The sequence below is a fragment of the Heptranchias perlo genome, chromosome 29, assembly GCF_035084215.1.
Source record: "Heptranchias perlo isolate sHepPer1 chromosome 29, sHepPer1.hap1, whole genome shotgun sequence".
In the NCBI taxonomy this organism is placed as follows: Eukaryota; Metazoa; Chordata; class Chondrichthyes; order Hexanchiformes; family Hexanchidae; genus Heptranchias; species Heptranchias perlo.
In genome coordinates this window covers 34,650,734-34,676,781 of record NC_090353.1, presented here as the reverse complement: position 1 = coordinate 34,676,781, position 26,048 = coordinate 34,650,734, and the positions used below count along the sequence as shown (strand labels likewise).

General features: G+C 46.6%; 1 protein-coding gene across 1 annotated transcript in view; it reads left to right on the top strand.

Annotated features, from left to right (window-relative positions):
* The window catches only part of ncanb (neurocan b), a 95,419-nt gene that overhangs the window by 48,936 nt on the left and 20,435 nt on the right, over window positions 1-26,048 (top strand). Inside the window, exon 8 of the mRNA XM_067968634.1 lies at window positions 4,363-6,483. Coding sequence (XP_067824735.1) covers window positions 4,363-6,483 — 2,121 coding nt within the window. The remainder of the gene's footprint in view (window positions 1-4,362; window positions 6,484-26,048) is intronic.

Genomic DNA, 26,048 nt, shown 5'->3' with positions numbered 1-26,048 from the left:
AAAGATCCCATGGCACTATTTTGAAAAAGAGCAGGGGGTCTGATAGCCCGTCTAAGGAAGAAAGAACTTGCATTTATATCGCACCTTTCACGACCTCAGGGTGTCCCGAAGCGCTTTGCAGTCCATTAAGTTCTATCACTGTCGTAATGTACAGAAAACACAGCAGCCGATCTGCACACAGTAAGATCCCACAAACAGCAATGTGATAATGACCAGACAATCTGTTTTTTTAATGATTTTGGTTGAGGGATAAATACTGGCCAGCACACTGGGGAGAACTCCCTTGCTCCTCTTCAAAATAGTGCTATGGAATCTTTTGTGTTTACCTCGGTTTAACCTCTCATCTGAAAGACAGCACCAGCACTAGAGCATCAGCCTAGGATCTGTGATTAAGTCTCTGGAGTGAGATTTGAACCCACAATCTTCTGACGTCAGAGGCAAGAAGCACTATGCACTGAGCCAAGGCTGACACTCTAATGAGGCGTTAGAACAGACTAAATGACCAATACCACCGAAAATAGATTGACTGGTCATTAAACATATTGCTGTTTGTGGAACCAAACTGTGCACAAAATGGCTGCCCCGTTTGCCTACACATGCGGCTATTATCCACTTCAAAGTAATTGTGCGTGGAGCATTCTTGGATGTTCTCGAGGGACAAGGGAAGAATTTATAGATCGATCCAAGCTCTTTCTCTCTCTCTCCTTTTTTGTATTTATCTCAATCTTGTAAATCCAGCGACAAGAATGGTGCAAACGCTGGATCAGATTATTTTCCATCTGTTTTTGCCTCCTTAGTTTTGTCCGTCAAAATGTGGAGAAACAGATGACAGGATAAGGAAGCCAATTTTCAACTTTTGCTTTTCAAAAGGCAAGGTGAAGTTCTAACGATTTGTTTCAGATATTCAGATATGCTCTGGTTACACCCAGTTGCCGTCAGTTGAGCTCCCGGATTAGCTTAAATCTCACCGCTACAGAATAACGTGGAAAATGAGCAGAGAGACAAAGCAAGAGTTGGAATTTATTTGTAAAATTTGTAGAAATTGGCGTTGGTATCATTATGTGAAAGCCTTGTCAGCTATGGCTCAGTGGTAGCACTCTCGCCTACTGAGTTAGCAAAGGTTGTGGGTTCAGGTCTCACTCCAGAGACTTGAGTGCAAAATGCAGGCTGACACTCCCCGTACCAGTACTGAGGGAGTGCTGCACTGGTGGAGGTGCCATCTTTTCGATGAGATGTTTTTAAACTGAGGCCCCGTCTGCCCTCTCAGGTGGATGTAAATGATCCCATGGCATAATTTCGAAGAAGAGCAGCAGAGTTCTCCCCGGTGTCCTGGCCAATATTTATCTCTCAACCAACGTCGCTAAAAACAGATGATATGGCCACTATCACATTGCTGTTTGTGGGAGCTTTCTGTGCGGAAATTGGCTGCTGTATTTCCTACATTTCAACAGTGACTACACTTCAAAAGTACTTAATTGGCTGCAAAGTGCTTTAGGACATCCTGAGGTCGTGAAAGGCGCTATATAAATGCACGTCATACTGCTTCCCTTAACGCACCCGTAGCAAATTTGTCTCACCATCATTTTAACAGCGGCATCAACCTGAGATGGACGAACCTCTCCACTAAAATAGTGGGGAGAGGAGCTCGGTATGCGTATGTTGAAATGTTTGTATGAGAATGTCACTGACAGCAGTTTCTACATTGATTTGTCTGGGTGTGACTTTAAGAGCCTCTGTTCCAGTCCCTTAGCCACATGATTTACGAAAACTTCCAGTTCACCTCAGCCTCTCGATATAAAAAAAGTAATTCGATCTTATGGGACTTAATTAACTTCACATTCGTGCAACTGAGAGCGTGAACCTTGTTTTGCTCGAGCATTGTTCAGTTGCCCAATAGAACAGCAAGGGCAAACTTACTGAAGGGAAGACAATCCAATTACTGTACAAAATATATTCCAGTCAATATAGAAAGAAGTTAACTTTGTCTGTGCTGCTAGATATCGCAACTGGATGGCTGCATTTTGGTTTTCGTAGCAAACCTGGGGTTCCTGATTCTTGTAAAGTGCAACAACTCGCATTTATTTATATGGCGCTTTTAACATAGTAAAACATCCCAAGGCGCTTCACAGGAGCGATCATCAAACAAACATTTGAATCGAGCCACATAAGGAGATATTAGGACAGGTGACTTGGTCAAAGAGGGAGGTTTTAAGGAGCGTCTTAAAGGAGGAGAGAGAGGTAGAGAGGCAGAGAGGTTTAGGGAGGGAATTTCTGGAGCTTTGGGCCTAGACAGCTGAAGCCACGGCCGCCAATGGTGGAGCGATGAAAATCAGGGATGCGCAAGAGGCAAGAATTGGAAGAACGCAGAGATCTCGGAGGGTTGTAGGGCTGGAGGAGGGAAGGGCGAGGCCATGGAACACAAGGATGAGAATTTAAATTTGAGCCATTGCTGGACTGGAAGCCAATGTAGGTCAGCGAGCACAGGCATGATGGGTAAATGGGACTTGGTTAGGAAACGGACAGCAGAGTTTGGGATGAGCCCAAGTTTACAGAGGGTGGAAGGTGGGAGGCCGGCCAGGAGAGCATTGGAATAATCGAGTCTGAAGGTGACAAAGGCAAGGATTAACGTTTCAGCAGCATATGGGTTGAGGCAGGAGTGAAGACAGGGGAGGGGTTAAAATGGCCCCTATAGTGTGAGCATTTATGGAGATTCCCTAATTATGGTTAAATGTCAATGTTTCATAATCAGTTAATATATGTGATTTAGAGACACTCCCTTAACAATCAGTATTGGATAATGTATTAATTAGACAACCAGTTGGATTCAGACTGCACAAATCAGGATCCTGCAAGATGGAATCTGCAGGTGAGCAGGCGTTGCCCCATGTTAAATTGTGTTAAATCTTCTTGGAAGTAATTTCTCATTTCTAATTTTTGTTGAATTATTAAAACAAGTTTAACTTAAGAACTCTGGAAATATCACTTGCTTGATGAGGCAGATGGGAAAATAATGCAAGCTCATAATGGCTCAGCCAATAAGTGCTGCACATGGTGCAGTTCTGAGTGATACAATCCAAGAGAATTCCAGGGTTCATTCCTTGGGCTGTGCTGAGCCACACGATCTCAGTAGGATTGCCAACTCTGGTTGGACGTATTCATAGAATGATACAGCTCAGAAGGAGGCCATGCAGCCCATCTTTGAAAGAGCTATCCAATTAGTCCCACTCCCCCTATCCCTTCCCCATAGCCCTGCAAATTTTTCCCGTCCAAGTTTTTATTCAATTCCCTTTTGAAAGTTACGATCGAATCTGCTTCCATCGCCCTCTCAGGCAGCACGTTCCAGAACTTCACAACTCGCTGCGTAAAAAAAAATTCTCCTCATCTCCCCTCTGGTTCTTTTGTCAATTACCTTAAATCTGTATCCTCTGGTTACCGACACCTTCTGCCAGTGGAAACAGTTTCTCCCTATTTACTTTATCAAAACCCTTCATGATTTTGAACACCTCTATTAAATCTCCCCTGAACCTTCTCTGCTCTAAGGAGAACAATCCCAGCTTCTCCAGTCTCTCTGAGTAACTGAACTCCCTCATCCCTGGAGGTTTCATCACATCACCAACCGCCTCAAACCACTCCGCCCAATCAAACAGCCTTTTTCTCCAAACAAAAGTGTTCAGAGTAAATGAAAGAAAAGACACCATTATTTTTAATGCCCCTCTATGATTTTTTTTCCCGGGTGTTGTTCGCTGCAGTGTCCTGGAGGTTAATCTTTAATTCCTGGAGACTCCAGAGCAATCCTGGAAGGGTTGGCAACTCTAGATCTCAGGTGGGACAGGGTGATGGTGCCTTGTTGCCACCTGAGATCAGCTACCTCGATGCAAACTGGGGACCACAGCTACGACCTTCCTGATCTGTATAGCTCAGTATCACACTGGCATTACATTTACACCCCCTCCCCTCCCCCATGCCCAGTGGCGGAGCCAGTGAAGGGTCGTGGAGGGTCAACACCCGCTCCACCCAACCACATTGAGGACGGCCAACGAGCCTTTGGAAGACCTGCCTCCATTTCGCTCCTGGGAACCTTTGTCGTTCGTTGTCGGTCTGCGGGTTCGGGCCTGTGAGTCCCGCGGGTTTTCCTGGCTCGGCCTTGGCATCGGGAATGTCGGCATTCCCCCGTTCACGGCTCGGGTCCCCTTCCTGCCAAGTCGTCCAAATCTCGAGTTCGATCCCATCCTCTCCTCCCGCCCACCCGGGAGGAGCTATCGAAGAAGGCAGCCAATGACTGTATAGGAACCGATCCCGTGAAGTCCTTTGTTCCCCTGGGTCAGTTCAAAGCTAATATTGTGGCATGTGTCTTCCTCACAGAGCAAGCTAGGACAGAGAACACGACCATCGATCCCGCCGACGAAAGGGATCGGGAGCGAACGATCGCATCGCTCAGTCAGAACAAACAGGACGGCACAAAAATCAGAAGAGCAAACGAGGGAAATCGGGAACCAGAAAGGCAGAGTCTTAAAAGCGAGAAATTGTCAACGTTAGAAGCAACTGTAGGAACCAACATCGGAAATGAAGAGAGAGGTTCTTCACCAACTAGTGATAGAGAAAATTCTGGAAACAGTGCCACGGAGGGGGACAACTTGACCGCCAACGCCACAGTTAGAACTCAGGTAGAGCTAGCCATGGAAGCTTCCGGAGATGCAATTCCCAAAGAGGATAAAGAATACCTTGCAACATCGAGCAATGCAGAGATTCATAGCAAACTGGGAATCTACAGTCCTTTTGCTCAAAAACAGGAGGGAAATAATTCTCAGCCCACAAGCATCAGCAAAGATGCATCGGAGGAACGGCCTGTCACCCCATTGATGTTACCAAACTTGAGCGAGACCGATATTTCACCTGGGGAGAACAGCGCTGGGATTAACGGTGGGAGAGAGAAGCTGTTGCCTGTGGTGAATGTTACACATGCAATGGGGGGCGCGCAGTGGCCAGGTACCACAGATAGTCCTGTCGGAGAGATCCCTGAGCTCGTGTCCCTACCAGCTGACCTCGCCACGTCGTATGCAGGTCGCCTTCAAGAGGCAACTGGAAGTCACGACCTGGGAGGCAGTGGTGCGGGAGAAGCAAGTTTCCAAGACCAAAGCCGGGTTGTTTTTGACCGTGCAGAAGCTGGTCCGAGCTGTGTAACTGGACACGAGAGAGAAGCAGAGAGGGAAAGGGTTCAAATGGACAGTACACCGACACCTCACCAAAGTTCTGAAGAGGGACTTCAAGTCACTACGGTGGCTTTCGAGGAACATTTTAAACGTGTGACACTGCCCACTTTGCTTTTCAGAGCAGGGACCAACACCGTGTCACCAAAAGAGAAGGGAGAAAGTGTGGCATCGAAACCGGGGGAGCTGGATTGGATAAAATCGAAGAGGGAGAGAGGATCCCTGAAGGAGCTGGATGAAAGTCACCCAGAGGTGAAGGATGTGTTAGTTGCCACACAAATTCCAAGCACTATTCAGTCTTCTGCAGTGAACCCAACAGGTGAAGGAGAAACAAATAGACAGCCGCATACAAAGAAACTAACGGCTTCAATTGAATCTGAGCAAACAATAAATGAACTGTCGGAGACAAAAAGGGAAAGTACTGTAACAGTCACACACACCTCAGAAACTGGATTATTGCTACACCGAGAGAAGCTACAGAATAAAATTGAAACTGCTCCTGTGGACCACACAGACAATTCAGTGACAGTAACATTGTCTTCAGGCAGTACTGTGTTTGCAAATAGATCCATTAAGTTAGGAAGGGAGCCATTACGAGCAACAATGTTAAATGCTCTAAGTAATGCCGAGGCAGCTCTGACAAGCGTAAAAGGAGCAGATGAAAGAAAAGAAGGCACAGAAATATCTGGCATGAATCCAACAGCCAAGTCAGATATACAAGTTGTCAAGGAAACTAAAGAAACAATACCTGCAGTAACAATGGTTTCCACTATCAGAGATTCCAACGCAGAATTAAAATCTCCCATAATATCAGTCAAGGAGGCCACAACAGGACTGTCAACAGTGGCAATGATAGTAGGCACGACCGAAGTAAGAGAGGAGGTATTACAAAGATTGGGAAGGCTAGAGAGAGCTGACGAAGGTTCAGCCTTCAAAGAAGTCCCTAAGGTCTTCACTTCCGTTCCATTTACCACCCCGTTGCACAAGCATAAGTTTCCTCATCGTCAACCTATGAGAGAAAGCGAGGGCAGTATTGAGAACGTGGTACCAGCTGCACCACACGACACGGAAAAGCTGTCTTCTGAAGCAAGGCTCTCTTCACCATATGAAGAAACAGAGGCTTCTGGGGCAGCGGAGCAGATGTTGACCATCCCTGATCAAATGGCTGAAGATCTGTCCAAATCTGCTTTGGTGCAAGAGATAGGCATTTGGGCAGTCACACCGGCCACTGTTAGTATCAGCAACTCGGATGAGGGGCCGTTCTTTCCACTATCAGGTGAGAGGCCATTAATTGATCCTGTGGGTTCATTTATTGATTGTTGTTAATAATGGGTGTAAATACTGGACCAACACCTACACAAGTAGGCCTTACCACTGGTTAGGCCTCAGCTGTGAAGTATTGTGTCCAATTCCGTGCACCACACTTTAGGAAGGATGTCAAGGCCTTGGAGAGGGTGCAGAGGAGATTTACTAGAATGGTACCAGGGATGCGGGACTTCAGTTACGTGGAGAGACTGGAGAAACTGGGATTGTTCTCCTTAGAGCAGAGAAGGTTAAGGGGAGATTTAATAGAGTTGTTCAAAATCATGAAGGGTTTTGATAGAGTAAATAAGGAGAAACTGTTTCCATTGGCAGGAGGGTCGGTAAGCAGAGGGCACAGATTCGAGGTAATTGGCAAAAGAACCAGAGGGGAGATGAGGAGAAATTTTTTTATGCAGCGAGTTATTATGATCTGGAATGCACTGCCTGAAAGGACGGTGGAAACAGATTCAGTAGTAACTTTCAAAAGAGAATTGGATAAATTCTTGAAGGGGAGAAAATTGCAGGGCTATGGGGAAAGAGTGGGGGAACGGGACTAATTGGACAGCTCTTTCAAAGAGGCGGCACAGGCACGATGGATGATGGGCAGAATCATAGAAAATTTACAGCACAGAAGGAGGCCATTCGGCCCATTGTGTCCACACCGGCCGAAAATGAGCCACCCAGCCAAATCCCACTTTCCAGAATGACCTCCTTCTGGGCTATAAGATTCTATGATTCTAAGTGACATGAGAGTTCTACTGAGACCTTCTTGGTAAGATCATTTTCCTGAAGATGGGACGGTTACAACTCATAGGTTTTTTTAATCCCTGGTATTATCCTGGTGAATCTATGCTGGACATTCTATGGCTTTCATGTCCTTTCTGTAATGGGATGCCGGAAACTCCATACTGTACGCCAACTGTGGCCTAACCATGGTCTTGAACACTGCTATTGGCTTTTGTTGTGGTTTTATCTATCTGCACTTTCAAGGAATTATGTATTTGATCCCCTGGGACTGTGTTCATCCACACCCTTCAGTGTCTTTCCTTGTTTTTGTTCCCAAAATGTATTGCCTCACACTTCTCTGTATTTAAGTTGCGTTTGCCACATGTCTGCCCACTAACCCAACTATGTCCTCTAACTCCTCGCTGTTTCCCAAACCCCATGCTTTTGTCTCGTCAGTAAATGCTAGTATCATGCTTGCTTTGCCCAAGCCTAAATATATCCCAAGAACAAAAGTAGACTCAGCCCTGACCCCTGAGATACACCAGGTGCAACCCTTCTCCAATCCGAGCGATACCCTTTATCCCTTGCCCCCCCTGATACCTGCCCATGCACTAGCAATCAAAAGTATTTTCAAATTTCTTGCCTTCCTGAGACCCCAACATCTGGGTCGTCTTTCCTCCAGAATTACTGGACGGCTTAGTGGGCAGCATTCTTACCTCTCAGCCAGACGGTTGTGGGTTCAAGTCCCACTCCAGAGACTTGAGCACATAGTCCAGGCTGACATTCCAGTGCAGTATGGAGGGAGTGCTGCATTGTCGGAGGTGCTGTCTGCCCTCTCAGGTGAACTGAAAAGATCCCACGTAACTATTGGAAGAAGAGCAGGGGAGTTTCCCGATGTCCCGGCCAATATTTATCCCTCACCCTAAAGTCGTTTAATTGGCCCTTTACCTCAGTGTTGTTTGTGGGACCTTGCTGTGCGTGAACTGGCTGCCGTGTTTCCCTACATTACGATGGTGACCACACTTTAAACAGTATCACATTGGCAATGAATACTTTGGGATGTCCTGAGGTTGTGAAAGGCGCTATATAAATGCAAGTTCTTTCTATCTTTCAAAATGGCAAATCTCTGTGAGGTAGCAAATTTAAGAATGTGTTTGGGCAAAGACAACTAATGATAGCCAAAGAAGCAGGAAGCAATGGGAATCGCTAAGATTAGCCCCAGTGCCTTCATTGCTAGGAAGGTGATAGAACAAGTGGGACTTCCTGCTCTTGAAGATGGTTCCAGTGACCCTCGATGAAAAGTTTGTACCTGTAGATGTTCGACTTGAACCAGGGTCAGGCTGAGCCATGATGCTCCGCGTGGTCGAATAGCCTGCTGACACCGATATTAACCTGCAGGGTTCTGCTGGTGGACAAGGTGCTTGCCTAAAAGCATGAATTTATGCAAAATTATTACGTCAATAAGCCTCCGGTGGCGTTTTAACCAGGGGGCCCGAGAGTGGGAGGCCAGCACAATTCACCCCCCAGGCTGAAGCAGGTCGGCAACTGATGGGAAGGATGTAGATGACCTCCAGGTAAGTCACAACATCTCCTTTGTGGGGTCAGGAAAGCGGGAATGCATCTCCAGGCACCACAAGGAAAGTCGCAGCCTTCCCAAACTCCACCCACCCCCCCCCCCCCACCCCCCTTCCCTCCCGTAAGATCCTCCTGAAATGCCCTCCCCGAAACCCATTTACCTGGAATCTGGCGGACAGCAAGAGTCGCCTGATCTTCGCCTGCCAGAAGCCGCTCTTCCTGGCAGATAAACGAGGGCCGGGAGTTAAAATAACTCGGGCCTGAAATTTAGGCCAGTCAGAGCTTTCCTCCCCCCCGACTTCCCCCGAAACCTACTGCGGGCCAAAATCGACCCCTCAGTGTCTAGGCCCGCACAAGAAGTAAGATATTTGGATGAGACACTGAGGAATGGCCAATTCCCAGCATGAGGCTTGAAGATTGGGACATGGGAACAGGAGTCAGCCATTCATCTCATCTAGCCTGTATTAGCCAAGATAGCTCTACCTTTTAATCCCAAATCACTTCTCTATCTCCAGATATAGGGACATACAAATTGGAGGGAGAGGAAATCAACAACAACTTGCATTTATATAGCGTCTTTAATGTAGTAAAATGGCCCAAGGCGCTTCACAGGAGCGATTATCAAACAAAATTTGACACCGAGCCACATAAGGAGATATTAGGACAGGTGACCAAAAGCTTGGTCAAAGAGGTGGGTTTTAAGGAGCGTCTTAAAGGGGGAGAGAGAGGTCGAGAGATGGAGACATTTAGGGAGGGAATTCCAGAGCTTAGGACCGAGGCAGCTGAAGGCACGGCCGCCAATGGTGGAGCGATGAAAATCGGGGATGCGCAAGAGGCCAGAATTGGCAGAGATCTCGGAGGGTTGTAGGGCTGGACGAGGTTACAGAGATGCAAAACTATCTACCAAGCTGAGTGAAAGGGTAGATGAAAGATTAGCTGTTGTCTAAATGGCGGGTAGTGAATGGACAGTAGCAAATGATTAGTTTGGTTTCTGAAAGATTTTTTTTTCCTGAATTGCAACTCGTTGCATCTTATGGCATGGCGTGTTGTTTGGTGCAAGCTGCTGGATTTTGCTCCTTCTGACTTCTTTCTATGGCTTCTTTCAAAGCAGTAATTCCGTGGGATACACTGTACTCCTGTGTAGTTCCATTATGCATGGTGTGCTGCCTCCTTTCCATTGCAGCACAGGGTGAGTGTGCCTGTGACATCAATTTCCTCATGGCAAATTAAGGTGTCAAAGACCGTTATAATTAAATTCCTTTCTCGTCCGTGATAAGATCGTTTTAGCTTCTCCTGATCTGCGAACACTGAGTCAGTTGTGGTTTGATTGTATTCAGAAGAGCAATAAAAAGACTTAGATTGTTCAAACAGGGACCTCGGTGTAGATTCGTGTAAAGGCTTATCAAAGCAGTGAGCCAATCACTTTCCTCCCATCCCAATGCAAACTGATATCTCTTCTGATTTACATTACAATTGTGCTCCATCAATCATTATTTGACAGATAGTCCCATAAGTGACTTGGCAGCATTGAATGGACAACATGCCAAAGAGGCCATGAGTAATCTGACAATAACTACCCAGGTCTGCATTGGGATACAGAATACTCAAACCACTGGGGCTCGGCTGAGGGTCTAAACTTCCTCGGAGGGATGGCCTGGAGGAATTCTCTCTGACTGACCTTGATAAAGGTTCTTCACACTATAAATCACAATGCCTTGTTTGGATTAGATGACAGTCACATTGATTGGTAAAAACCTAGTGAGGCTTTTTTAATCAAGAAATCTTGGTGAAGGCCCAAGGCAAACAACAACAACAACAACAACAGCTCACATTTATATAACACCTTTAACATAGTAAAATGTACCAAAGTAGTCACAGGAGCGTAATCAAACAAAATTTGACACCGAGCCACATAAGGAGATATTAGGACAGATGACCAAAAGATTGGTCAAAGAGATAGATTTTAAGGAGCATCTTAAAGGAGGAGAGAGAGGGGTAGAGAGACGGAGAAGTTTAGGGAGGGAAATCCAGAGCTTAGGGCCGAGGCAGCTGAAGGCACGGCCGCCAATGGTGGAGTGATGAAATTCAGAGATGCGCAAGAGGCCAGAATTGGCGGAGCCCAGAGATCTCGGAGGGTTGTAGGGCTGGAGTGGGTTACAGAGATAGGGAGGGGCGAGGCCAGGCTGAACATCACCATGAACGTAATGAAATCAAGCAATGGAGGTTATTTTACACCGAGCTTGGTTTCCAAAAGTCTGTAAACTGTAGAAGAAAGAAAAGACTGAGCGAGGAAGTTGTGGGGTTTCGTGGTGCTGTAATACATTCGAACTTTAACACACCCCACCACAAAATGATAGAATGCAGGATCATTTAGCTTCATTGGGCAAACAAGATAAAGGGTTGAGGTCCATAGTGCAGCACGGCACCAAGGCTGAAAATAGTTGGAGAGAAAACAAGATAACTCATGGAGTCTTGGGCTTCGTTGATGTCAATCTTTGGGAGGTTTTAAAAATCTGTAAATTGTAAGAGGGAATGAAGAGTCGGGAGGTGAGGAGTTCCTCAGTATTAAGATCCTGGGGAGGAATGCGTTAGAGTAGGAGATGGAGTGAGGAGACTTGTTTTCAACATAATGAGGATACAAGGAGGAGGAGGAACATGCAGGAAGGACTGAAGGGGAAACTGCAGAGGGACAATAACCCTTGTAGTATCAATAAAATGAAAGAAAGACTTGCATTTATACAGCATCTTTCACGACCTCGGGACGTCCCAAAGCTCTTTACAACCAATGAATTACTTTTGAAGTAAAAACAGAAAATGCTGGAGACACTCAGTCTGGCAGCATCTGCGGAGAGAGAAACAGAGCTAACGTTTCAGGTCGATGACCTTTCGTCAGAAATGAAAGAAGTAGATGAAATAAAAATAGAAAATGCTGGTAATACTCAGCAGGTGAGGTAGCATCGTACTTTGAAGTGCAGTCACTGTTGTAATGTGGGAAACATGCAGCCAATTTGTGCACAGCAAGGTCCCACAAACAGCATTGTGATAATGACCAGATCATCTGTTTTAGGTGTTGGTTGAGGGATTAATTTTGACCAGGATACCGGGGAGAACGCCCCTGCTTCTTCCTCGAATAGTACCGTGGGCAGATGGGGGCCTTGGTTTAACATCTCGTCTAAAAGACTGCACCTCCGGCAGTGCCGCACGCCCTCAGTACTGCACTGGGAGTGTCAGCCTGGATTATGTGCTCAATACTTTGAAGTGTGGCTTGAACCCACAACCTTCAATGACTCAGAGGTGAGAGTGCCACCCACGGAGCTAAGGCTGACACTTGGCAAGACAAGAAAGATTGTGACAGAGGGAGAGGTTGGAGAGTGGGCGTCAGAGCAAAGGGAGCAATATTCAGATCTTTGTAACTGGTGAAACGTTTGCTTCAGTGCCTCCACTTTGACTTCCTCAGTGCCGAAGTGTGAAACGGGTGGGTGAGCTTTTAGCTGCCAACCTTCACCTTAACGAACACAAATTCTCCCCGGTATCCTGATCAAAATTTAACCCTCAACCGACACCTAAAACAGATTTTCTGCTCATTATCACGTTGCTGTTTGTGGGACCTTGCTGTGCGCAAAAGGAGAATGTGTCACAATTCAGATATGCCTCTCATCCTTCACATCAGTGATCATCAATGTGCTTTCCCTGTGGCTCGTGGCAAGATGATGACATATTAATCAGGCTGGTGCCGTTAAACCAACTGCAGATATACTGTTTAGAATCTTGTAAAACAATATTCAACAGAACAAAAGAACTTTGCAAAAAAAAAATTCTGAAATGCTGGCTTTTTCCATCGTGCGTCATTTCTAATCTTTATGAATGAAATGCCAAAGTCTTATTAAAGATGTAGTGAGTCAGTTTTATGGAAACCTTTTATAATGGCTACTGGGGCTTGTTAAACACAGAACTGAAGCAAAATATACCCTTTGGACAAGCTCGGGGAGATTGATTAAACAAACAGCAGCTCTATAGTGTAATACCGCACATCTGCTCCTGCAGCCCTTGTGTGTACATGCAGTAATCACTGTGAAATCTTGCAGACATGTTGCGGAGCTCATTAAGTCCTTTGAGCTCTCCCCGATGGTTCAGTTTGAGGAAGGCAGTGTGTAACTGGGGCCAGAAGATGCCAGCCCCAATTCCTGCGCTGTGCTGTGTTAGCCGATCGCAGCTGCGGTTAGAAGTTAGAGTGGGACAATTAGTCTTAGCGTCCTGGACTATGAAGGGGGAAACCAGTCTGGGTTTCCGCCCCTTGGTTGTCAGTGAATGACCCCTGCCCCCGCTGGAAAGTTGTGATGTCTGTGGCTGGCACAAATCGCAAGATAACGCAGACGAGGGAGAATTTTCGGCCAATCCTAGTTCACCTACTCAGAATAAGGAGCCTGCGTTCCCCCCATTTGCATCACCTGAGACCAACTCTTGAATGAGGCGAAGGTTTTTGCCTTCACTATCCAGATGACCAGTCCAAGTGTTAATCACGTAGGCGTCGGCCCGTGGCTCAGTGGGTAGCACTCACACCTTCTGAGTCAGAAGCTCATGGGTTCAAGTCCCATTCCTGAGACAAGAGCGCAAAATCCAGGCTGATACTCCCAGTGCCAGTACTGAGGGAGTGCTGCACTGTTGGAGGTGCCGTCTTTCGGATGAGATGTTAAACCGAGGCCCCGTCTGCCCTTTCAGGTGGACGTCAGAGATCCCATGGTGCTATTTCGAAGAAGAGCAGGGGAGTTCTCCTCGGTGTCCTGGCCAATATTTATCAAAAGCTTGGTCAAAGAAGTAGTATTTAAGGAGGAGGGAGGGAGGCTTAGGGAGGGAATTCCAGGGTTTCGGGCCTAGATGGCTGAAGGCACGGCCGCCAATGGTGGGGTGAAGGAATTGAAGGGTGCACAAGAGGCCAGAATTGGACCAATGCTGAGATCTCGGCGGATTGTAGGGCTGGAGGAGGTTACAGAGATGGGGAAGGGGGCGAGGCCATGAAAGGATTGGAACACAAAGATGTTACAATCGAGGAGTTGCTGGACCAGGGGCCAATGGAGGTCGTTCTTGCTACCAATCTCCGCCAGGAGGTCTTGACCTTTGAGGCCCGACAGTTGGACCTCACTTCCCCAGCAGTAGGGCCTGTCAGGGGACAGGTCTGTGCGGAGGGCGGGTTGATGCCCTCAGGTCAAGGACACGAATTCCCGATGCTTCCGGGCCTGAATGGGGAGGGGTGCAGCGCTGCTTTATATAGCCCTGGTGAATATTGATCTTAAATTCAGTTCAACCTTCCCGTCTGGCTATATCTTCCATCACTTGACCTGCCCAGACCGCCGCGATGACAATGTGGCCCTTATTACCAAATCACACCTTGGTCTGTCCCCCTGCTCCTCTGGCACCTTCTCCTTCTTTGAGCATCTCACCTTGTTCCACCCCTCTCACCTCTCCTTTAAAATCCTCGTTCTCTACCGCCCACCCAAGTACCACGCCAAGTCTCTCACCGAGATATCTTCGCTGCTTTCCTCCCTCAGCCTCTGCACCGAGCGACTTCTCATCCTTGGTGATTTCAACCTCCATCTCAACTCATCACGCTCTCTCTCCTCTGAGTTCACTGCCCTCCTATCCTCCCTTAACCTCTCCCTCCGAATAAACTCCCCTACCCATATTCATGGCCACCCCCTCGATCTTGCCGTCTCACGTGGCCTCTCTAAACCATCGTGTCAATCATGGATAAGGCCATCTCTGATCACTTTCTTGTACCCCTCTCCACCCAAATCCCCCTTCCCCCTCCCAACTCCACTTCGTTCTGTGTTCGCCGCTGGAAAATACTCTCCCCCAGGCCACTTATAACGGCATTTTCAAATTCCCAACTGTCTAGCCTTTGGCCCTCCATTTACACAACATTTCTGCAGCTACCGATCTACTCAATCATACCCTTACCTCCACCTTTGATGCCCTTGTCCCCATTAAAACCATTACTCTCTCTCACCCTGGTCGTTCCCCCTGGTATGGCCCTCATCTTTGCTCCCTTGAGTCCAAGGGACGCAGACTTGAACGTTTATGGCAGACAACTGGTTTAGCCATTGATCGCCAGATCTGGCTGGACCACATAAAGCACTATCAGGTCCGGCTCTCCTCTGCCAAAACTGCTCACTATTCCAGGATCATCCTGGAATGGAAAGATAACCCCCGGCTTCTCTTCTCCCCTACAAACCGTCTTCTTAAACTTCTCTCCCCTGCCCTCACCTCCAACACAAAGTGCGAGGAGCTCATGGACTTCTTTGTCACTAAGATTGAGACCATCTGTTCAGCTGCCTCTGCTGCTTCCCTCCCTTTCCCTAGCCCACCGAGCCGAACTTCCCCTACGGTTCCCCCCTGTTCTAGCCCTGATCTTGCATCTTTCTCTATCTCCCCTTATGCCCTCTCTGAGCTCAACTTGACCATGAGACCCACCTCCTGCTCCCTCGACCCCTATTCCCACTAAACTGCTGACCACCCAACTTCCCTTCCTGGCCCCCATGTTAGCTGATATTTTCATTGGTTCCCTCTCCTCAGGTACTGTCCCCTCCTCCTCAAAAAACCCACCCTTGACCCCTCTGTCCTTGCAAACTACTGCCCCATCTCCAACCTCACTTTCCTCTCCAAAGTTCTTGAACGTTTTGTCGCCTCCCAAATCTGTGACCATCTTTCCCGCAACGCCATGTTTGAATCCCTCCAATCAGGTTTCCACCCCTGCCACAGTACTGAAACTGCCCTTATCAAAGTCACAAATGACATCCTCTGTGAGTGTGACCGTGGTAAACTATCTCTCCTCATCCTTCTCGACCTGCCTGCAGCCTTTGACATGGTTGTCCACACCATCCTCCTCCAACGCCTCTCCTCCTGGGTGGGACTGCGCTTGCCTGGTTCCATTCTTATCTATCCAATCATAGCCAGAGAATCACCTTCTCTTCCCGCTCCCGCACTGGTACCTCTGGAGTCCCCCAAGGATCTATCCTTGGCTCCCTCCTATTTCTCATCTACATGCTGCCCCTCGGCAACATCATCGAAAAACACAACGTCAGATTCCACATGTTAGCTGACGATACCCAGCTCTACCTCACCACCACCTCCCTCGACCCCTCCACTGTCTCTCATTGGTCACATTGCTTGTCCGACATCCAGTACTGGATGAGCAAAAATTTCCTCCGACTAAATATTGGGAAGACTGAAGCCATTGCCTTTGGCCTCCACAACAAACTTCGTTCCCTAGCCACTGACTCCATCCCTCTCCCTGGCCACTGTCTAAGGCTGAACCAGACCGTTCGCAACCTTGGCGTCCTATTTGACCCTGAGATGAGCTTCTGACCACATATCTGCTCCATCACCAAGACCGCCTACTTCCTCCTCTGTAACATCGCTCGCCTCTGCCTCTGCCTCAGCTCAACTGCTGCTGAAACCCTCATCCATGCCTTTGTTACCTCCAGACTGGACTATTCCAATGCTCTCATGGCCGGCCTCCCATCTTCCACCCTCCGTAAACTTGAGCTCGTCCAAAACTCTGCTGCCCCGTATCGTAACTCGCACCAAGTCCCATTCTCCCATCAGCCCTCGTTCAAGCCTCGATTTTAAAATTCTCATCCTTGTTTTCAAATCCCTCCATGGCCCTCGCCCTTCCCTATCTCTGTAACATCCTCCAGCCCTACAACCCTCCGAGATCTCTGCGTTCCTTCAATTCTGGCTCTTGCGCATCCCCAATTTTCATCGCTCCACCATTGGCGGCCGTGCCTTCAGCTGCCTCGGCCCTAAGCTCTAGAATTCCCTCCCTAATCCTCTCCGCCTCTCTCTCCTCCTTTAAGATGCTCCTTAAAACCTACCTCTTTGACCAAGCTTTTGGTCACCTGTCCTAATATCTCCTTATGTGTCTTGGTGTCAAATTTTGATTGATAATCGCTCCTGTGAAGCGCCTTGGGACATTTTACTATGTTAAAGGTGCTATATAAATGCAAGTTGTTGTTGTTGTTGTTGACCCCCCTCCTCCTCCTATAAACTATCAGGCCAAGGAATTCAATCCGGTGTAGGTGGGTGCAAATTCTTTAAAGCTGTTCTTCTAAAAGAGGGGTATGGGGGTGACAATCACCAGAGTGGTGAGATGTGGAACTCGCTGTCACAAGGAGTGGTTAAAGCATTGACACAGTTAAGGGAAGGTTCGATGCATACACGAGGGAGTAGGGAATAGAGGGATATTGGGGGCTGGGTGTTACATCAAGTTACATCGAAACTACAGCATAGAAACAGGCCATTCGGCCCAACTGATCTATGTCAGTGTTTATGCTCCACTCGAGCCTCCTCCCACCCCTCTTCATCTAACCCTATCAGGATACCCTTCTATTCCTTTCTCCCTCATGTGTTTATCTCGCTTCCCCTTAAATGCACCTGTACTATTTGCCTCAGCTACACCTTGTGGAAGTGGGCGGTCTTGGTGATGGAGCGGATATGTGGTCAGAAGCTCATCTCAGGGTCAAATAGGACGCCAAGGTTGTGAATGGTCTGGTTCAGCCTCAGAGGGATGGAGTCAGTGGGTAGGGAACAGAGTTTGTTGTGGAGGCCAAAGACAATGGCTTTGGTCTTCTCAATATTTAGTCGGAGGAAATTCTCACCCTTCTTTGGGTAACGAGGTTTCTGCTGAATTCCCGATTGGATTTATTTGTGACTATCTTATATTTATGACCTCCAGTTTTGGACACCCCCACAAATGGAAACATCTTCTCTATGTCTACCCTACCCGTGAGAAGAGTTCATTGGAGTGGGAGGAGGCTCGTGTGGCACGTAAATGCCAGCATAGACCAGTTGGGCTGAATGGCCTGTTCTTTGCTGTAGATTCTGTGTAATTCTTTATAATCCAGAATTTAACAGAAGATGAATGATCAAAGGATGAATAAAATTTCTCACTGACGATGGTGTTTGGCAGTCATCCTTTCATTTAACTGAAAGGCCACCTTCATTCACTCGTGTCTTTGATGCTCCTGAGTTATGAGTTATCACTTGTAGAAGCAATACTCTAATTCACTGTCACCAGTGAGTATCTTCAATTTTATGTGAGAGGTGTGACCTTAATACCTATGAGATGAGCAGGGAATTCATAACAGGGAATATTAAGACGAGTGGTTTATTGTGGGAACGACATTGTACTAACCCTTGAGGTACCGCAGATATCATCCCAAAGCACGGAACAGCCAAATGCTCAAACCACCCGAAACGAAGAATCAAATGTCTGGATTTATTATCTGGCATTATGTTACCAGGAGCGCTTTCAAATAAATGGTTTAATACCAGCCTGAAATTACACCATTGTGGCATAACACTTACTGATTGAGTTATGCCAGGTCCTGGCAATCCTAATCTTCAGCTCCCCCTGGTTTCGGGGAGTTGGGGGGGGGGGGGTTGGGCAGGTCGGAGAACCTTCTTGTGGCTCTGCTCCTGGGCCTGACCAAAACAGCCAGCCGCGGGTCCAGGATGGGTGGGACCCTGCGGGGAGGCCCGCCTCTTTTCCGTGGTTGTGCCCATGCCTGGGTGGCCCTGGAGAGGGGGCGTGCGGTGCCCGCCGATACTCTCGAGGCCTACTGTGACCGGTGGTTACTGCAGGTTCATTGTATAATCAATCGAAATGATTCTGATTCCGGCTCCTGTTGAGCTGCCTTTAGTTTGATGGGACCCAGATTATATTTTTTTTTAGTGGTGACCTCCTGAAGGGGGCACTTGCAGTACTGATTTCTGTCCTGGTGACAGTGCCAACTCTACTGTGAGCACTTCTGGTCTCCATATTATAAAAAGGATATAGAGGCACTGGTGAAGATGCAAAAAAGATTTACTAGGACGATACCAGAACTGAGAAGTTATACCTTTCAGGAAAATTTGAGCAGGCAGGGGCTCTTTTCTTTAGAAAAGAGAAGACTGAGGGGGTGACCTGATAGAGGTCTTTAAGAATATGAAAGGGTTTGATAGGGTAGACATAGAGAAGGTATTTCCACTTGCGGGGAAGACCAGAGCCAGGGGCCATAAATATAAGATAGTCACTAATAAATCCAATAGGGAATTCAGGAGAAACTTCTTTACCCAGAGAGCGGTTAGAATGTGGAACTCGCTACCACGAGGAGTAGATGAGTTAACTAGCATAGATGCATTTAGGGGGAAGCTAGATAATTTATGAGGTAGAAAGGAATAGAAGGATTTGCTGATGGGGTTAGATGAAGTAGGGAGGCTCGTTTGGAGCATAAACACCGGCATGGACCTGTTGGGCTGAATGAATTGTTTCTGTGCTGTACATTCTATGTAATTCTAAGAATACCCGAAAATCCCAGGTTAAAATCAGCAAGTGAGACCACCTTTAATGATCCTCACCTGTAGGCTCAAGGGACCTTGTGTTGAATTATCTTTACCCAACAACTACTACTTGATTAACTCACCTTCTCTCTTATTCCAACCTTGTTGGCGCTCTGCACCAAAATGCCATGATCCTTCATCTTAAAAAAAAATCTTTACGTATCTCACCTCTCCCAAGTTATATCTCAGTGACTCAGAACATTGAACGAGGGGAGCTCGTACACACGGTTAGAAATGGATGAACCAGGTGTAGAGTGTCCCTCTTGTCGTACAGATCTGGTTCCTTCATTGGGTCCATCATTACCTCTGGAGTTCTGCAGACACCACAGACCTGAGCTACAGCACTGTGTGGTGCGGAGAGTGACATCTTGCGTGAATAGATTGCAGCCAAAATATCAAAGGTGTTGCAAGGATCTTTTAATTTGCCAGTTATTACCAGTGCTCCAGAACCTGTCGCCAGGGTGACAGATGGCTTTGTATCAGAACTGCTTCCAACTTAATAAGATGTGACTAATTGTTTGAAAATTAAATACAGATGGCTCTGCTTGAGATAGCTCCATAGGCTTCATTAATTATAAATTACTTCTATGCACAATTTTTTTTTAGTGAAAGAAAATGCCAACAAATCATTTTCTAAATTTAAAAAGGATCATTTAGTTGCTCCTGCTGCACGTGCACTTTGTGTAGCTGGGAGACAGTGCTGGAAGGGGAGCTCTTAAACTCTATCCTAGTATGAGTCTGCATGTAGGACCAAACAAAACGATGCATGGTGACCCCACTGAATATCAAGCGACCCCTCACTCCCCCAACCCTCAGATTGTGTCATCGCTTCTTTAAATTTCCTACTCTCGCTTTTCCTAAACTCAAAATTCACTTCTTCCTCGCCTCCTCCCCGATCCCCCACTCTGTCGAAATCAAGACTCACCGTAGGGTAGATCTTGACTTTGTGCGATCGTGTAAAACGGGTGATAGCGAGTCGGGAGCCCGTTTCACATCTCTCCCGATTTTTACTGCCATTGGATAGCTCTTTCAAAAGAGCTGGCACAGGCATGATGGGCCACACGGCCTCCTCCTGTGCTGTATGATTCCATGAATTGTAAAAGCTTTCCTTCTTTTAGTGTCAGTCATTTTTTGCCACAAGCCCTGCCAACTGCAAGCACATCCCTTAATCGTTTAATTCCCTGGCTTTAATCGTTCAGCTTTCTGGCACTTTTCTCCTTCAGGGAAAATTCAGACGAAAGATCAAATGAGAGGACAGATGCTGCTGGTCGTTCTGCATTCTCTCCAATGGCTGCGTCCTAGCCTAGGGTGATATGTAGAAATTCTTTTCCCCAGCTAATCAGACCGGTTTAATAGATATGCTGTTAGCAACATAAGATTTCTGAGGCAGAAAGATTCCTTCTTCACATGGTGGTACAATGAGTGTTGTGTATTTTTTTCTTTGAAAGCACAGTTTTACAGTTCCTCATTGGCTCTGTCTCTTAATGGCACCCCCCGTTAGGTTTTAGCTGTGGGTCAGGGGACAGCACTCTCGCCTCTAAGCCAGAAGGTCGTGCATTCAAGCCCCACTCCAGAAACTTGAGCACAAAATCCAGGCTGATACTCCAGCGCAGTACTGAGGGAGTGCTGCACTGTTGGAGGTGCCGTCTTTCAGATGAGGCCTTAAACCGAGGCCCGGTCTGCCCTCTCGGGTGGATGTAAAAGATCCAATGGCACTATTTTGAAGAAGAGCAGGGGAGTTCTCCCTGATATCCTGGACAATATTTATCACAAAACCAGATTAACTGGTCATTTATCTCATTGCTGTTTGTGGGACCTTGCTGTGTGTAAATTTGGCTGCCCTACATTACGACAGTGGCTACACTTTAAATGTACTTCGTTAGTTGTAAAGCACTTCAGGATATCCTGAGATCATGAAAGGCGCTGTATAAATGCAAGTCTTTATTTCTAAAATGTCCCAGGTTTGGTCCCCAATGAGTGACAAGTTGGCTGATCTCAGCTAGGCTACAAGTTGAGATAATAACATTAGTCTCTGTGCCCCTGAGCTAAGGAGAGGAAAATCAACCAGTGTGTCTGCTCCTGATTGTACCTGAGTCTTGCCTGAATGTACTGCTCGCCTGTGGCTGCCACATGAGAACAGGATGAGCTTCTGCTGTGAGAAGCTCTACGTTTGGAGCCTGCGGAGACTCATTGCTGAGGCCCACACATGAGGAACTGCTACCTGGGTGAGGTACTGAAGGGTTTGCAGGGAGGGGCACAGTGAGTGAAAGAAAGGGCTCCAATGGAGGCAGTGGGAACGAGTGGGAATCAGCAGCTTCAGAGGGGGGAGAAGTGGGGGAAGAAAAGTGTGTGTGTTTATATATTTATGTATGTAAGTGTGTGCCTACATGTGTGTGTGTGATTTATGTGTGTTTTTATATATATGTGTATGTGTGTAGATTTGTGTGTGTATATATATCGGTGTGTATGTGTCTATATGTGTGTGTGTACATTTATATATGTGTGTGCTTTTGTGTGTAGATTTATACATATATGTGTGTGTTTGTGTGTATAAATTTATATATATGTGTGTGTTTGTGTGTAAATTTATATAGATATATGTGTGTGTTTGTGTGTAAATTTATATATATGTGCGTGTTTGTGTGTAAGTTTATATATATATGTGTGTGTGTGTCTTTAAGACGATTACAATGTGTATTTTTTAATATGCCAACTTTATTTCATGAAAAGAGCTGTCAAACATCCAAACAGTTGCATTTACATAATTAATGTAATTATTTGCATAGTGTTTGAAAATTCTACAAAGAGATTGACCATCGCCTGGTTTACATATCAGCCTAGCTGTGGTTCCTTAACACCACGGTCTCAAGGGGGCACATTGATGGCATATTTGTGCATATTGGACAGTGATTTTGCCCACTTCAGGCTCAGAGTGGCCCAGGGGAGCAAGTGGATAGTCAAACATGGGTACGTAGAAGTTACGCTGCCTTCCCTAAGCCATTTTCACACGTTAAGTATCATTCCATTGAGTTCAGGAAGCCTGTAGCAGTTGAGCCCATTAATGCCTGAGCATCACATTAATCTGCAAGAATAAGAAGTGCACTAATAATGGATGGAACCAGATCAATGCCCATCATTGAATGACTTCCTCACTGTGCCTCTTAATGACTTTCCAATTCCGCAGCGCACTTAAAATGCGCTTTCTGCATTTGTAATTATCGTTGTTTAAAAAGGCACTGTTTGTTTTCGGCCTGAAATTGGCCATGTTGAAGAAATGTAAAAAGTTAGGCAAGGATATTAAGGATTATGGAAACAAGGCAAGTAGGTGGAGTTAAGAAACAGATCAGCCATGATCTAATTGAATGGCGGAACAGGCTCGAGGGGCTGAATGGCCTACCTCTGTTCCTATGACGGACAGGTCAGGGACGACTTTCTGAATGTGCTTTTCTGGCATGGAGCCTTGTGTACTGGGATCGAACACTAGGATGTTTTATATAATATGAACGAGCGGAGTAGTGGGAAAGCTGCAAGGGTTAGGGCACAGGGAGGGGTGTAAGGGGAAGGGGTTAGAGAGCGGAGTAAGGATTAGTGGTAGGGACGGTGGGGGTAAAGTTGAAACTCATGGAATTGAGGGCAAACTATTGACCTGGTTTAAGAATTGGCTGAGTGGCAGGAGACAGAGAGTAGGGATAATGGAGAGGTTCTCAAATTGGCAGGATGTGACGAGTGGTGACCCACAGGGATCTGTGTTGGGGCTTTAACTAATCACTGCATTTATTCGATGATGGGAGAGAGAGCCACATATCCAAGTTTGCCGATGACACAAGGATAGGCAGCACTGTAAGCAGTGTAGATGGAAGCATAAAATTACAGAGAGATATTAATAGATTAAGTGAATGGGGCAAAACTGTGACAAATGAATTTCAATGTAGGCAAGTGTGAGGTCATCCACTTTGGACCCAAAAAGGAGAGATCAGAATACTTTCTAAATAGTGAAAAGCTTGAAACAGTGGCAGTCCAAAGAGACTTAGGGGGTCCATGTACATAGATCATTAAAATGTCATGGACAGGTACAGAAAATAATCAAAAAGGCTAATGGAATGCTGGCCTTTATATCTAGAGGACTAGAGTACAAGGGGATAGAAGTTATGCTGCAGCTATACAAAGCCCTGGTTAGACCGCACCTGGAGTACTGTGTTCAGTTCTGGGCACTGCACCTTAGGAAGGATATATTGGCCATGGAGGGGGTGCAGTGAAGATTTACTAGAATGATACCTGGCATCCTAGGGTTAAATTACGAGGAGGGATTACACAAACTAGAGTTGTAGTCCTTGGAATTTAAAAGATTAAGGGGTGATTTGATTGGAGTTTTCAAGATATCAAGGGGAACTGATAGGGTGGATAGAGAGAAACTATTTCCGCTGGTTGGGGAGTCTAGGACCAGGGGACATAGCCTAAAAATTAGAGCCAGAACTTTCAGGGGTGAAGTTAGGAAACACTTCTACACACAAAGGGTGGTAGAAGTTTGGAACTCTCTTCCGCAAATGGCAGTTGATGCTAGCTCAATTGTTAATTTTAAATCTGAGATTGATAGATTTTTGTTAACCAAAGGTATTAAGGGATATGGGACTAAGGCAGGTGTATGGAGTTAGGTCACAGGTCAGTCATGATCTCATTGAATGGCGGAACAGGCTCGAGGGGCTAAATGGCCTCCTCCCGTTCCTATGAGCGCGCCCACGAATTCCCGATATGCGCTCCCGGTGGACGAGGCTCCAAGAAAGGAGCACGCATTTGAAAAATCAGCCCTGTTAGGTAAACCAGACTGGAGATGATTAATATTGAACTGGTAACAGTAAGCAGCTGACTTTACAAAGCCTCCTTCCAACCTCCTCCATCCCTCCCTCTTCTGACTCTCACAGAATGTGTGGCACCCCATCCCTCCAGCCTTTCCCAACACACCTGTCACTCTGGAATCCTCAGCCTGAACCCTTCCCTCTTCACCGCCTCTCACCCCACCTTCAAAAAACTCTTTGAATTCTACCTTTCTGACCCTCTAACTCTTCGCCCAACTCACGCCCGATGTCCAATTCCACCTCCTCATCCTCTGTGAATTACGTCGGGAGGTTCTGCCATGTAAAATTCTGGCCTCTAGCGCCCCACCATTGGCGGCCGTGCCTTCAGCTGCCTAGGCCCTAAGCTCTGGAATTCCCTCCCTAATCCTCTCCACCTCTCTCTCCTCCTTTAAGATGCTCCTTAAAACCTACCTTTTTGATCACGTGCCCTGATATCTCTTTATGTGGCTCGGTGTCAAATTTTGTCTGATAATCGCTCCTGTGAAGCGCCTTGGGACGTTTTTACTATGTTAAAGGCGCTATATAAATGCAAGTTGTTGTTCTTGTTGTTGTTCTGCTTTGATATCAAATGGAAAGAAGAGCAAGAAAAGGCCATCAGGCCCATCAAGTTCACCCCATCCAATCAACGGTGTGGCTTCAAGAACGTACAAAAATGACAGACAGGCAAAGACCAGCTGATCCCTCGAGCCTGCCTCATACTGTCACAGTGCAACCTAATGCCATAACCCACCCCCACTCCATTGTACCCCACCCACCGGCAGCCATGTGATCTCCTGGAAGAGGCAAAAAAAATCAGAGAGAAAATCCTAGGCCAATTCAAGGGAAAAGAATAATCCGGGAAATTCCTCTCCGACAACCATTGGCGATCATACAAGTTTCCGGAGATCACAGTGACCAGGAGACTCATTGCCCAATACCTCACCTACCTTTTGTACGCTATGATATCAGCCACAGTCAGGGACTTGTCCAGCTCCCTTTTGAATGCTTGCACTACATCAGCGTTCGCTGGACAAGCTAGCACTTGATCCAAAGGTTGCCGACCTTCTGTTATAAGAAAAGCCTCCTGACAGCTAACCAAGTTCGATGCTTATATAACTTATACCCGTGTACCCTGGTCCTCCCTAACCTATCCAACTCAAATAGTCTATCCACCTGGACCGAATCTGATTGATTGACAATAAATTGAAGCCATCGCAACAATGCTCAGTGGCAGCGAGATGTATTGAAAGGTCAGTATTGAGCGGAAATAGTGAGCTTATCCTACCTCTTTATAAATCATTGGTGTAACCGCATTTTGAATATTGCGTACAGTTCTGGTCGCCACGGTGCAAAAAAAAGGTTATTGCAGTTATTGAAAGGTTACAGAAAAGAGTCCCCAGAATGATTGAGGGGTTAGAGGGAGTGTATGAGGATCGGGCGGGAAAGTGGAGTTGAGGTCGAAGATCAGCCATGATCTTATTGAATGGCGGAGCAGGCTCGAGGGGCCGTATCTACTCCTGCTGCTATTTCTTATGTTCTTATTTATTATGAGCAGCGATCATGTAAATTGTTCTCACTGGAAAAGAGAGGGTTGAGAGGTGATGTGATTGCTGTTTTTAGGATTCTAAAGGGACTGGATAATGTCGACCATGACAAGCTATTTCACCCTGTCCAGAACAGTAAAACCAGAGGATACAGCCTGCGCTTGAAGGGGGATGAATTCAAAACTAATTTGCGGAAACAATATTTCAGTGAGCGAGTGGTTAATCTATGGAAAGGCTCCCTCAGGAGATGGTGGAAGCAGAGTGATGATTTATTCAAATTCAAATTAGATAGATTTCTTTCAGAAAATAACATTTTGAGATACAGTATATATGTAATTTGAGGCATGACATGTGGTAAGTGTAGTGTGCTTGGGAGGAACAGGTGACTTTGGATCTGTGGTTCTGCTCAGATTCCCATTCAACCTCTCTGCCAGCCTACAGAAGGGTCGCCAACATTATGGACAAGAGCAGCAGGCACATGGGAA